We start from the raw sequence: 12,204 nt of genomic DNA on the forward strand, positions 1-12,204 counted from the left end.
TATCGACGGTGATACTGAGTGAAGCAGAGAATGAGCTACAACTATTTATTTGCTTCATTTATACCCTGCCTTTCTATCCAGTGGGGGCCGAAAGCAGCTTGCATCACTCTCCTCTCTTCCACTTTATCTTCCCAACAACCCTGTGAGGTAAATTAGGCTGAGAGGGTGTGCCTGGCCCAAGGTCACCCCGCGAGATTTTATGGCAGAGTAGGGATTTGAACTTGGGGCCTTCCAGATCCCAGTCCGACACTCTTAACCATGACACTGTGCTGTTCCTGAATTCGGATCAGGAGGACAGACAGGCCATCTTGCTTGCTAGGATGGGATGCTGCTCTAGAGGACTTCTGGAGGCCAGGAACAGGCAGAGTCATGAAGCAACAACAATTCAGCTCACCAGCTCCTCCTCCTGCCTCGGGGGGGGGGGGGCAGGGTGAATTCATACTCACCCATTGTTAGCAGGGTCTGAGCTGAGTGGCCCCCAAGGTGATGGCTCATTCTAGAGCCCTTTAAGCATCCTAGTGCCCTTGATCTGGATCAAAAGAAAGGGGAGATTTGAGGTGTTGTGAATTGCCTGGATACAAAGCACCAGAAACAAGGTCCCTGAAGTTGGGAACCTCTATGTGGTTTTGACTGAGGTGGCCATCAGCTTTCAGAGAAGGTGGCACCTTGGTGGCTAAAGGAAATGTTCCTTAGTTGGGCAGAATGCTGGACAATTATCCAAGATAGCTGGCTGATTTTCCTCAGCCAGAGCTGCTGGGTAGCAGACAGGTTTCTGAGAGACAGGAATCTTTTCTATGTGTGATCTGTTTTCATGAACTACTTGTGAGCTACACATGAGTTGCTTTTAATGCGCTACCTTTATTCTTTTGTGTAGGGTCTGACTTGTTTGACCAATGTAGAGAGCAGAAGGGCACTGCTGATCCTTGATGAGACATATAACATTGGAAGATGAATAAGTGACTGAACCTGAGATGGTATGACTGGTGTTGTTAGGTCTGGGGATTGTGTTGTTAGGGTGAATATAGGGACAGAACTAGGATCTTGGGTCCCACCTTAACTGGGACCCAAAGCATCGTACACCGTTCGCTTCATCTCCATGTTAACCTTAAAACAACCCTGTGAGGTAGGTTGGACTGGAAGTATGTTACTAGCCCAAGGTCACTAAACAAGCTTCCATGGCAGAGAAGGGATTTGAACCCGGGCCTCCCAGATCCTAATTTGACATACTTAATCACTTGAGCTTTCGGTGTCTTGTACCCTTCCTAGGAGGAGCAAATGTTTACATTGCCTGAGCAAATCCTCACTCGGGTCCAGATATGAGGACAATCACAGAGGAATTGCTCAGGCCCTGTATTAGCATTTCATGTGTGTCCTGTCAGGTTCAGAAACATCTTTCACATGAGGAAGCCCATTCATATCCAGCAGACTGAGGAGAGGAAGTTGTGTGTAGTGGTTAATGTGTTGGATGAGGACACTGGAAAAAGGGTTGCCAGTCCCCTGCTGGGGGCGGGGGATCACCCACTCCCACTCTCCACCACCTGCCCCCACTTACCTGGCCAGCAGGGGAATGCACCTCCCGGACACACTCCCGGGCAGTACGGCCCAATTTGGCCCGAATCAGAACAGATTCAAGTCTAATCAGGCTGCTGCAGAGTGCAGGGGCACTCTAGGGCCTACCGTGCCACCCTGGCAGCACCCCTGTGCTCTGCCCAATTCAGCCCCCTATGGAGTGCGGGAGCACTCTCAGGAGTAGCACATTACCTACACGATGATGTCACTTCTCGGAAGTGACATCATCGTGCAGACTTGGAGTTTGCACGGGGACCACCGAGGTAAATGCCCACCTCCCACCCAGAGGGTAAGGGGACCTGGCAACCCTAACTAGGATTATTAGTCTCCAGGTAGTGGCTGGAGATCTTCTGGAATTACAACTGATTTCCAGACTACAGAGATTGGTTCCCCTTGAGAAAATGGCTGCTTTGGAAGGTGGACTCTGTGGTATTATATCCTACAGAGGCCCCTCCCCAAACCCTGCCTTCTCCAGGCTCTACCCCCCTAAATCTCTCGGAATTTCCCAACCTGGGGTTATCAACTGTAGAGGGCATCACTTCAGTTTTCAGGTGGGGGGGCTGTCCCATGACAGAAAAATCTCTCCTTACAAGTAAAAAATCAGAAGATTTAATGCCATAAAGTCCATCCTTCAAAGGAGCCAATTTATTTGCAGAACTGATCTCTATTGTCATTATTCCGAGAGATTGCCAGGCTCCACCTTGAGGTTCAAAACAGAAAGGCACGGCCTATCGCAGGATAAGGATCACGGCTTTTTTTCTGGGAAAAGAGGTGGTGGAACTCAGTGGGTTGCCCTAGGAGAAAATGGTCACATGGCTGATCACATGGCAACACAGAGGGCAATCTAAACTCCCCTCTGTCTGGAGATCAGGGGGCGGGGCCACCAGCCATGTGACCATTTAAAGAGGTTCCAGAACTCCGTTCCACAGTGTTCCAGCTGAAAAAAAGCCCTGATAAGGATGGTAAATTTCCGTCGAAAATCGCACCAACTGGAAACTGGAGATTGTTAGAATTTAATTTAATTTAATTTAATTTATTATATTTATATTCCGCCCTCCCTGCTTTCGCAGGCTCAGGGCGGATAACAAATACAAACATGTTTAAAAACATTTAAAAACATTAAATAATACATTTAAAAACATTTAAAAACATTAAATATAACAATTCATGCTGCCCAGTGGTTTATACATGCCTCTGTGTTTGCATAGGGGTGATGGTTTAACCCCCCCTTCATGGTGTATCCTTTGTCATGGTCTAATTGTGCCTTTGAAAAAGTATTTACCACGAAACGGGATTATAATGCTGGCACACACGCGTCAGGCTCTGCCCACTTTTAAAGAAATTAATCCTAAATACAGCTACAATTGGTTTGTGCAAAGGTTTTATTAATTTGCAGTAAATTCTGGAAGTGAGGTGATTCCGCCGATCTTCTTGTGGATACCCGACAACGGAAGGACTTTGCAACATCTGCAAAAGAAAAATATATTTCATGAAATAAGAATTGGATATTCATGTGCAATACAGACTGAATGCTCATCCTGGTGTTTAACTGTTTCCCTGACCATTAATTTATGCTTGTATACATTGCTTATATATTTGTATGATGGATTGAATGTAATTATTGTTCCTACTCTTGTATAAATTTTCTCTTCAATAAGTTTACACTTTTTAGCACATTAGTACTTTATAATTTAAAAATTGATACACATTTACTATTGTGCTGAGTCTCCATTTCCTCTGAGAGGCTGTGCCTTTCTGTTTTGAGCTTATTTCGGAGGCGCCCTTTCTTTTTTGTTGGTTCCACCTGGAGGTTGGCAACCACATCCCATGGCTCATGTGTCCCGCTAGCACGCCATTGTGTTTCCTCATTGTGAACTACAATGCCCATAAGCCTTTGCCAACCCGCTTGTGGGTTCTTTGTGCCAAGCCAGAAAGGTTTGTGGCAAATGCACAGCCAGGAAGGAACCCCAAGCAATGGATCACGGCAGGGATACGCACAAAAAGGCGCTAGGGAGCGAAATCAACACGATCCCCTTTTGCAAAAACTGGATTTGCACCCAGTAACATTTCATAGCTGAAGAGAAGCAGAGCCTCGATTCCTAGAAGGGAGCTCCACAATCGGGACAAGCCCCTTCCTGTTTTGTCTCCTCCCCAGGAAAGTCGCTTTTAGGAGTGCAGTTTTGGCCCGGGAGTGGCTGCAGCTTTGGGGGTCTGGAAAGAAATTCACAGCTTTTTTTTAGGGGGGAATATCTGGGTGAGTTGCGCCTCCAGAGAAGAGTTGGCTGGAGCGGGGAGGTGGGGGCTGGGGGGAGGGTGATAAAGAATCCTTGAATTTTGGAGCCACGGGGGAGGGGGGAATCCCCGTTCTCTAGGGGCCAGTTCGTGCATTGCATAGACCCAAGTGGTATAGCCATCTCTGGAACTGTACCACTTAGTCTTGCAAGTCCGGCAGTCGCCTACTTGAATGTCCTCCCCCCTAGCAGGTGGGTAAAACTCATTGTGCCTAGAAAACTAGAGCACTAAGGAGAGTTCAGGCTAGCTTTCGCCCTGAGATGCTAGTTTTCTTTGTGGCAGGGCCTTTTTTTCTTAATCTGTAAATTCCCACTCAACCCAAGTTTCCCCCAGTTCTGCAGATAAGGCAACATTTAGGGGGAGATGCCAGAATTCCTTATTCCTCAGGATCAAAAAAAGAACTTAGATTCCCAGATCCATACCCTCGATATTTGGGTGTAGCTAAGAAACTGGAGTCCCTGATCCAAATTCAGATTACCCTGAAACTTTCTTCACGACTCACCCATTTTTCAGGGTCCGAAGCCCAAAATTCTTTCTCACATGAGGCTAGCTGATGTGGGGTTAGGATTCCCAATTGCAAACTGGGTTGGGTTATGCTTCCAGTAGCACACTGTCAAGACTGCAGGTCCTTGATCTCATTACAAGAATCTCCACCTTCGACCTTATGGCGCCCTACAAACAGAGCCTCCTTCTGTAATGGTAACTAGTCAGTCCAGGTTTCCACCAGTTTGTGCTGGTCCAAACTGGTGATCATTAAAGTCTCTGCTCCTGAGGGGTGTGGAGTTCGCTCTGCCCTCAGACTGGCATTTGGAGGGGCAATGGAATGACTCCGAGCCCCAACAAGGTGGTGACGATAAGGTCCCGCTCCTTCTCTCCAGTTTGAAGTTGGGATGGTGCTTTCTCTCTCTTTGCCTGCATTATATTTAGATTCTCTCATAAGCAGTGAGATGCCTTTGAGGCTTGGCACAAAGTCAGAGAAACTCCCCCCCCCCCCCGCTTGACTGGGCTCCAAAGAAAGATGGGACTCTTGCCAGATTAGCAGCGTAATCCTCGAGAGAGTTACCCCTCACTAAGCTCTGTTGACTTCAAAGGATTTAGAAGGGTTTAACTCTGTTCAAGAGGGCACTGTAAAATGCACTGGTTCCTGCTTACTCTGAGAATGGACCACTTCCCTAAGCAAGATTACAATTCAGGCTGCATTCAGACATCATCAGGTCACAATAAAGCAGGGTTTGATCAAAACCTGGTTAGCTGTGATTGGCATGCAGGTGATCTAACAAACAAGGGTCTGTTAGTTGGCCCCAAACTGAAATTTTCAAACTGAAACCACAGTTCGTATTCACTGTGGTACATGGTGATGTCTGAATTCATGATTCATAATTTCTGAGTATTGCAGCTGGCAATTGAAGGAGGATATCCTCCCTCCTATAAAGCAAGAAAGAGCCAAGAAGCTGGCAAACGGGGGTTTAGGCACAAATCAGGATTTTTTAAACTTAAAGTCTGCTGGATTAAGCAGAATTTGTTACTCAAACCACAGTTGAACATGATGGTTGAATGCAGCCATCAAGATACAAAAGATTCTTGCTTGGGGACTGTGGAGGATTTGTTTCCATCCCACTGAAAACAATCTCTCAGGTGGCCACTTCTGCGACAAGCCTACATTGATTTTTATGCCTTTTGCATAAATGCCTGCAGAGAATCCTGGGAACTGTAGTTTGGTGAAGCCATGGAGACTCCTGCGTGACAGATGTAACTGTGGTTCCCAGGGTGTATCACCTACCTTGGTCTGCCAAGCACTGAGGAGATGTTTGCCGCTCCCCTGGATTTCTGGTCTAGTGTAATAGCCTGGGAAAAGGTAATCCTCACTGGTTGGCATATTGATGTAGAGCAGGAGTTATTCTTCTCAGCTGAAAAGCCTCCTTGTCAGCGGGACCGATAAGCTGTTTTTTCACACTCTCGGTTCATCTAGTATTGCGTAGGCTGTCCCCTGTCCTGCTGATTTTTCTAGGTATGGCAATATCTTTTTAAAAAAATCTTTCATAATGGAATACAACCCTGAAGTATAGTCTGGATCCCAATTTGCTACTTGAGGGATGGCTGAGCCTCTGTGTGTATGATTTCTCTTATTTCCAAAATCTACTCTCTTTCTCAGGCCAGCCTCAGGCACATTTGGTCTCCTTTTAACGTGGTGGATCTGCTGCCGTAGGACACACCTGCCGCAGTGACCCTCATTTGCTGGAGCCGCTGAGGAGATCTGAACTGGGATTTGGCAAAGAGAGTGAGAAAGATGGCTGCCGAGCAGGCCGCTCATAACCTCCAGGATAAGAGTATCAGGGAATTCTTGCGCAGGATCCCGGGAGAAGAGATTAAACAGGAGCCGAGAGAGGAGCTTCTGAAGCAGTGGGAAGACCAGTGGCAGGAGTTCCTGAAGAGAGTGGAGTCCCCTCACTCTGGAGCGGGAGCCCCGCAGAAGTCGGAGGAGACCTCACCCTGGGACGATGCCAAGGCCTTTCTGGCCTCCTTTGAGCAAGTGGCCGAAGCTTGCCGGTGGCCCAAGGAAGAGTGGGTGACCCGGCTCCTTCCAGCCCTCAGCGGAGAAGCCGAGCTGGCCTTCAACAGGCTGGAAGGCAGAGACAGGAAGGATTATGGGAAGGCAAAGGCAGCCATCTTGCTAGGGGATGCCATCAGCCGGGAGAAGCAACGCCAGCATTTCCGGCATTTCCGCTACCAGGAGGCAGAGGGCCCGAGAGGGGTTTATAACCGACTCCAGGAGCTCTGCCGTCAGTGGCTGAAGGTCGAGCGGCACTCGAAGGAGCAGATCTTGGAGCTGTTGATCCTGGAGCAGTTCCTGACAGTCTTACCTTCAGAAATCCAAGTCTGGGTGAGGGAACGTGGCCCGGGGAACTGTGCCCAGGCAGTGGCCTTGGCCGAGGATTTCTTATGGATGCAAAAGGAGTCTCTGAGGTGGGAGCAGCAGGTGAGAGAGCATCCTTTGCTTGCCCTTCAGTGTCTTGAGTAGGGGGGTAGGCGGATGGAGGGATATGTAGATTTTTGCCCATCTCATTCCCCCAAAGGGGAGGTGTGTGCTAGCTTGGATTGGGGCTGGATTGCTCAGCAAGATGAATTCTCATGAGGGATCAGGCTCTTCCCTTTAGCAAGAGCCCTCCCCAAGTCATCCCTCTGTGCTAAAAGGGGATCTGGGTGGCTGTGGCTGTGGCTCAGCAATAGAGTATCGGATTGGCATGCAGAAGGTCCTAGGTTCAATACCTGGCCTCTCCATTGAAAAGATCAGGTAATTCAGCGATATGAAACACCTTTGCCTGAGACTGGCTGCCAGTCAGACTAAACAATATTGATTTTGATAGACTAATGATCCAGTATAAGGCAACTTCATGTATTCATTTGCTGTTTCAGGCGCTGACCACAGGGGTGCCATCGGCCTGGGTGGCTGCCCCTGCTTCCGAGGCAGAGAAGGCTTTGTCTGATGCTGGAAAGAGGCCCCTGTGCATAGAGCCCAAGCAGGAGGTGGACAGAGAAGCTGTGGCCATACTGGGTGAGTGAGATGCCAGCCAATTGATTGTGAGTGCAACAGAGGTGGAAAGCCCGAGAAAGTCACACTGAGAGGCTGTGTGGTGTAGTGGTTAGAGTGTTGGGCTAGGATCTGGGAGATCCAAGTTCGAATCCCTGCTCCACCATTAAATCTCACTCTCAGCTTAAGCTAACTCGCACAGTTGTTGTGAGAATAAAATTGAGGTGGGGAGAATATCTTAAGCCATTTTGAGTCCCCTTTGGGGAGAGAAGCAAGTAAATAAATGAACAAGGAAGCATTTGGTTCATGAGAGTCCAGTCACACCTTAAAGTCCAACAAGACACTCAGGTGTAAGCCAGTGTTCCCCAACCAGTGTCAGAAGTTCCATGAGAAATCTTGAAGTAAATAAATAAAAATTTTGAAATACCATGAAAAATTCCAAACATTCCTTAAAATATCACAGTTATTAAGGTTATATTGAGTTGTATATACTGAAAGTCAACCTATACTGACTCTGCATGTGAACTTTATTTTTATGGTTAAGTAAACTTTATTTTGATTTGATATTTTGATATTTTTAAAAAAGACTAGATAATACAAAAGAAAGGGAAATGCTTCTCATTTTTCTTACAATGTAAGCAGATATATATAGACAGGCAGATCTTTACAAATACATATCCTTGAAAATAATTTAGTAGTCATTGAAGTGCATGCCTCACCATCAACTTTTTCTGGCCTCTACACATTTTCATAGGTAGGGGTTCCTTGGGATTTGAAAAATTAAGTTAGGGGTTCTCCCGTGGAAAAAAGTTTGGGAAACACTGGTATAAACTTTCGCAAGTCAACCTCCCTTCATCAGATACAAGTAGGAAATGAAGGGAGCTTTGTTCCCTGAAAGCTTATACTCTGGAAATCCACTTGGTCTTTAGGGTGCTACTGGATTCAAATCTTGCTCTTCTACTACAGACCAATATGATTATCCACCTGATGACTTTAGAAAGACTCTCTTTCCCTTCTGCCTTTCTCGTTATTCCAGTAGAGGATGTTCGAGGGAGTGATAATGGAGGGGAACTGCTTGGGATCCCATCTGCAGAAGTTGTGCTTCAAAGAGTGGAAGAGAATTTTGGGAGTCAGAATGGTCGCAAGAGGAGGGCAAGGAACCACCAGACCGAGAAATGGAGGAAAAAAACTGTTCCTTGTCAAGGTGGCGGGTTCCACGAGTCATCAGTTCCTGAAGAAAAGCAAAAGGAAAAGTATAAGTGCAACGTGTGTGCAAAAATCTTCAGTTACAAGTCAAGCCTTAAAATACATCTGAGAATCCACACGGGGGAGAAGCCGTACAAATGCTCAGAGTGCGGGAAGAGCTTCAGTCGGAGTGACCTCCTTGCTTCACACCAAAGAATCCACACCGGGGAGAAACCGTATAGTTGCTCACATTGCGGAAAGAGCTTCTGCGACCTCTCGACTCTTATTAAGCATCGGAGAATTCACACAGGGGAGAAACCTTATGAATGTCTGGAGTGTGGAAAATGCTTCAGTCAGAAGGCAATCCTGACTTCGCATCAACGGATCCACACCGGGGAGAAGCCTCATAAATGCATGGAGTGTGGAAACAGCTTCAGTCGGAACACATACTTGACTTCCCACCAAAGGATCCACACAGGGGAGAGGCTGTATAAAACCGTAAACTGTAGCCAGGGCTTTTCTGAGCAACCGAGCCTTTCCCACCCCCAGAGGATTCGTGTAGGGTGCTCGGACTATGGCGAGAGCCTCGGTCAGCACCCAGTGTGCATGACTCATCAGAACCTGTTCGCACTGAATGATGCGATTGGTGTTTATGAATCCGAAGAAAAACCTCATTTGGAGGCAGCTGCTTATGGGACTTCAAAGCCTTCTGCGAATTAGCTGCTCGTCTTGTGGCCGGCAGCAAATAAACTTTGCCTCCCGGTGGCTGGGCAGTTTTCTTTTCCTGTGGAGATACAATTCCCCCATGCACAACTGCTCTCGCTGTGGAAGGAGGCGTTGTAAATGCTGGAGCAGTCTCCGTTCGGTGATGATGTAAGGAGGGGAGAAGGCCTGTGAGCTTCCATTGGGCAAACAGCTAGTTGTGTCGAGTTTGACGGGCAAAGGATGAGGACGGAGTGGCAGTTTGCTTTCCTTTCTCCAGCCCCATGGTATCCCCACCTCACAAAACCTCACCACTCCTACTCCCCAAGGAAGTGGCTGGATCCACCACACCCTTGATTTCTCTGCCGGGGCAGAGAAATCAATCAAGAATGGGATAGTTTTGGAAAAGACAGGGCAAAGAGTTGAAAATAAGATAATTACACACCTACCCCTTCCCCCAGCTGTGTTCTGCTTTGGGAGAGGCAGAGGTAATGCCCTCCTTTTCCTCCTTCCTGGCTCTTGAGCTGCCTTCTCTGCAAGCTCGGCCGTGCAAGAGGATGCCTTGATTGTTTTTTTTTTGTGGTCCCTTTCGGTGGTGATACAGTCAGTTTTGCCTGTGTTGCAGATAGCACTTGAATTTCACCTGAAGGGCAGCTGTCCATTCCAAGAGGAGGAAATGAAGGCGTTCACATGGGGTCACTGGTGGAGTAGAGGGCCACAGTGCCCCCCCCCCATTGCAGCCCTTAAATGTTCTCCTTGCTTTGGCCCACTTTGGATTCTTTCTCCTAGTCATACTCCAAAGGATCAGAGCGTGACTCGTAGAGAGAGTTAGATGGCTTCACATGTTTGCTTTGCTTGGTAAGATGCTTTTATTTTGATTTTTTTTTTTTGCTGTCATTTGTAGTTGTTTTAAGAGGGAGCAGAATTTTTTTAATGCAACTTTGACAAAGCGTACGATTCCACCACTGGTCACCTTTCATCCTCTCAAAAACAAAGGGTTTAAAACAATAAAGTAATACGAGGTTTTTACAAAAGGCATGTTCTTGGTCTGCTCTGTGACGTCGAGACTTGAGAATCTCTCATCCTGCTCCACCTGGACTTCTTACTGCCACACTGTTTTGGGGAGCCTCTGCATGACGTGATCCTCTGTTTGTCTGGCTTCCGTGTCCCAACTTTCCTCACTTTGCTGCATTTCCCCCCAAACTTGGTTTGGTATGATCATTTTTGGAAAGATCGCAGTCAAAGCACTTTTGGATGCTGTGTGGATGGGAAGATGCACACTTCCTGCAGGATTCGCCTGCATCTGCATCATTTTCCTTCCTCAGTCCTCGTGGCCACCATTCCCCTCTCCCACACACTCTGAAGGCCTTTTCCAGTTTTAAAAATTGGAACAGCTTGATTGCTATAGCACTATAATATTATAGCAAACTGTTACAACAAGGTATTTCTTCGTTTATCTACGCTTTTTTGTTGTGGAGTTATAAGAGGAAAGGTGCAGGTTGAACTTTCCCCCTAAATTCTGCCTGAAAGGTGCTAGAGACTTTTTTTTAAAAAAAAAAAAGCTGGGAATGAACAGATTATTACTATAGCATTATAAGAATCTATTGCCATCTCACTGTTTAAAAAAATCTGATTGCAGGGAGGAAATGGCAGCCACAGAGGGCTGACATAAGGCAGGTCCAGGGGAAATGTCCATGTGATTGCTCTGTTAACATGGCAAATACCTGTGTGTTCACAGCACCAATAGGAGCTACACATAGAATCATCTCTGTGAGCAGCACAACAGATATCATATAGTTAGAATATTAGACTGGGAGACCAAGGTTCAAATCCCCACTCTGCTATGAAAGCTCACTGGGTGACTACTGGCCAACCACACACTGACAACCTAACCTAACTCTCAAGCTTATTGTGAGGATAAAATGGAGGACAGGAGAATGATGTAAATTGCTTTGGGTCCCTCTATGGGGTCCACATTGGGTAGAAAAAAGGAGAGTGCAAAATACTCCCTCCTTTACAAAACAAAGAGGGCTTGGTTAAGAACTTCCCTGAGTTCTCAGAGCCAGCACTCTGTAGTAGTTAGAATATCAGGCTAGGATCTGGGAGACTTGAATCCCCAGTCTGCCATGGAAGCTTTGCTGGTTGAACTTGGACCAATCACAGCCTCTCAGCCTGACCTGCCTCATACCTTGGAAATCTAGTCAGTTCTTAACGTGCTACTGGACCCAAATCTTGCTCTTCTAGTGCAGACCAACATGGCTATCCACCAGAAACTCCCTCCTCTGTATTACTCTCACAACAACCCTATGAGGTAGATTAGGCTGAGCCCATGCAACGGTCTTGTTTCATCCAGCAAGTTACATGGCACAGTGGAGATCTGAACATATTCTCCCAGATCCAAGTCCAAATCTTTAACTATTACACCAAGATGGCTGTCTTGTCATCCACCTGTTAAAATCACAGGTTCCCAATCCAGAAAAAGAAACTGCAGTCCTACCAATAACACTCAGCTGACACCATGGGGAGATCTCAAAACATGGGCACGTATGCATTCACGCGCACACACACAGATTGCATATAAACCACTAAACATACTGTAAATCCCTGTAGAGAGAGATCAAGATGGGTAGCTGTACTAGTCTGTCTATAGCAGTAGAAAAGAGTAAGAGTCCAGTAGCACCTATAAGACTAACAAAATCTGACTCACGAAAGCTCATACCCTACAACAAATTTTGTTAGTCTTATAGGTGCTACTGAATACCTGCTCTTTTCTTGCATAAATCCCTGTTACATTTAATTAATATATCTTACAGAAAGATGCTCCAGTCTTTTGTCAGTATCAGAATGGCCAGATTAACCTTATGCTTGAATTATCAAGAAGTTTGCTCCACCCCACTAAAGCTAAAATTTATCACACTTGTCATTCA

General features: G+C 46.6%; 2 protein-coding genes across 3 annotated transcripts in view; one reads left to right on the plus strand and one right to left on the minus strand.

Moving 5' to 3' along the window:
* The window catches only part of LOC129328664 (zinc finger protein 721-like), a 68,240-nt gene that overhangs the window by 43,852 nt on the left and 12,184 nt on the right, over positions 1-12,204 (minus strand). The window lies entirely within an intron of this gene.
* On the plus strand, positions 3,754-10,311 carry LOC129328723 (zinc finger and SCAN domain-containing protein 30-like). Of its 2 annotated transcripts, none has more exons than XM_054977978.1 (4): positions 3,754-3,823; positions 6,014-6,838; positions 7,276-7,414; positions 8,427-10,311. In XM_054977978.1, the coding sequence occupies exons 2-4, from the start codon at positions 6,149-6,151 to the stop codon at positions 9,293-9,295; spliced, it is 1,698 nt and encodes a 565-aa protein (XP_054833953.1). In that variant the 5' UTR covers positions 3,754-3,823; positions 6,014-6,148; the 3' UTR covers positions 9,296-10,311. The 2 variants fall into 2 exon arrangements, with proteins under 2 accessions (XP_054833953.1, XP_054833954.1); XM_054977979.1 differs by having other exon boundaries at positions 8,430-10,311.

Source organism: Eublepharis macularius, chromosome 4 (assembly GCF_028583425.1).
Source record: "Eublepharis macularius isolate TG4126 chromosome 4, MPM_Emac_v1.0, whole genome shotgun sequence".
Lineage (NCBI taxonomy): Eukaryota > Metazoa > Chordata > Lepidosauria > Squamata > Eublepharidae > Eublepharis > Eublepharis macularius.

Excerpts from the sequence above, each read along its gene's own strand:
- LOC129328723 (XM_054977978.1), top strand. The coding sequence starts at position 6,149 with ATGGCTGCCGAGCAGGCCGCTCATAACCTCCAGGATAAGAGTATCAGG. Across the intron at positions 6,839-7,275 it reads CTCTGAGGTGGGAGCAGCAG|GCGCTGACCACAGGGGTGCC; the intron begins GTGAGAGAGCAT and ends TTGCTGTTTCAG. Across the intron at positions 7,415-8,426 it reads AGAAGCTGTGGCCATACTGG|TAGAGGATGTTCGAGGGAGT; the intron begins GTGAGTGAGATG and ends TCGTTATTCCAG.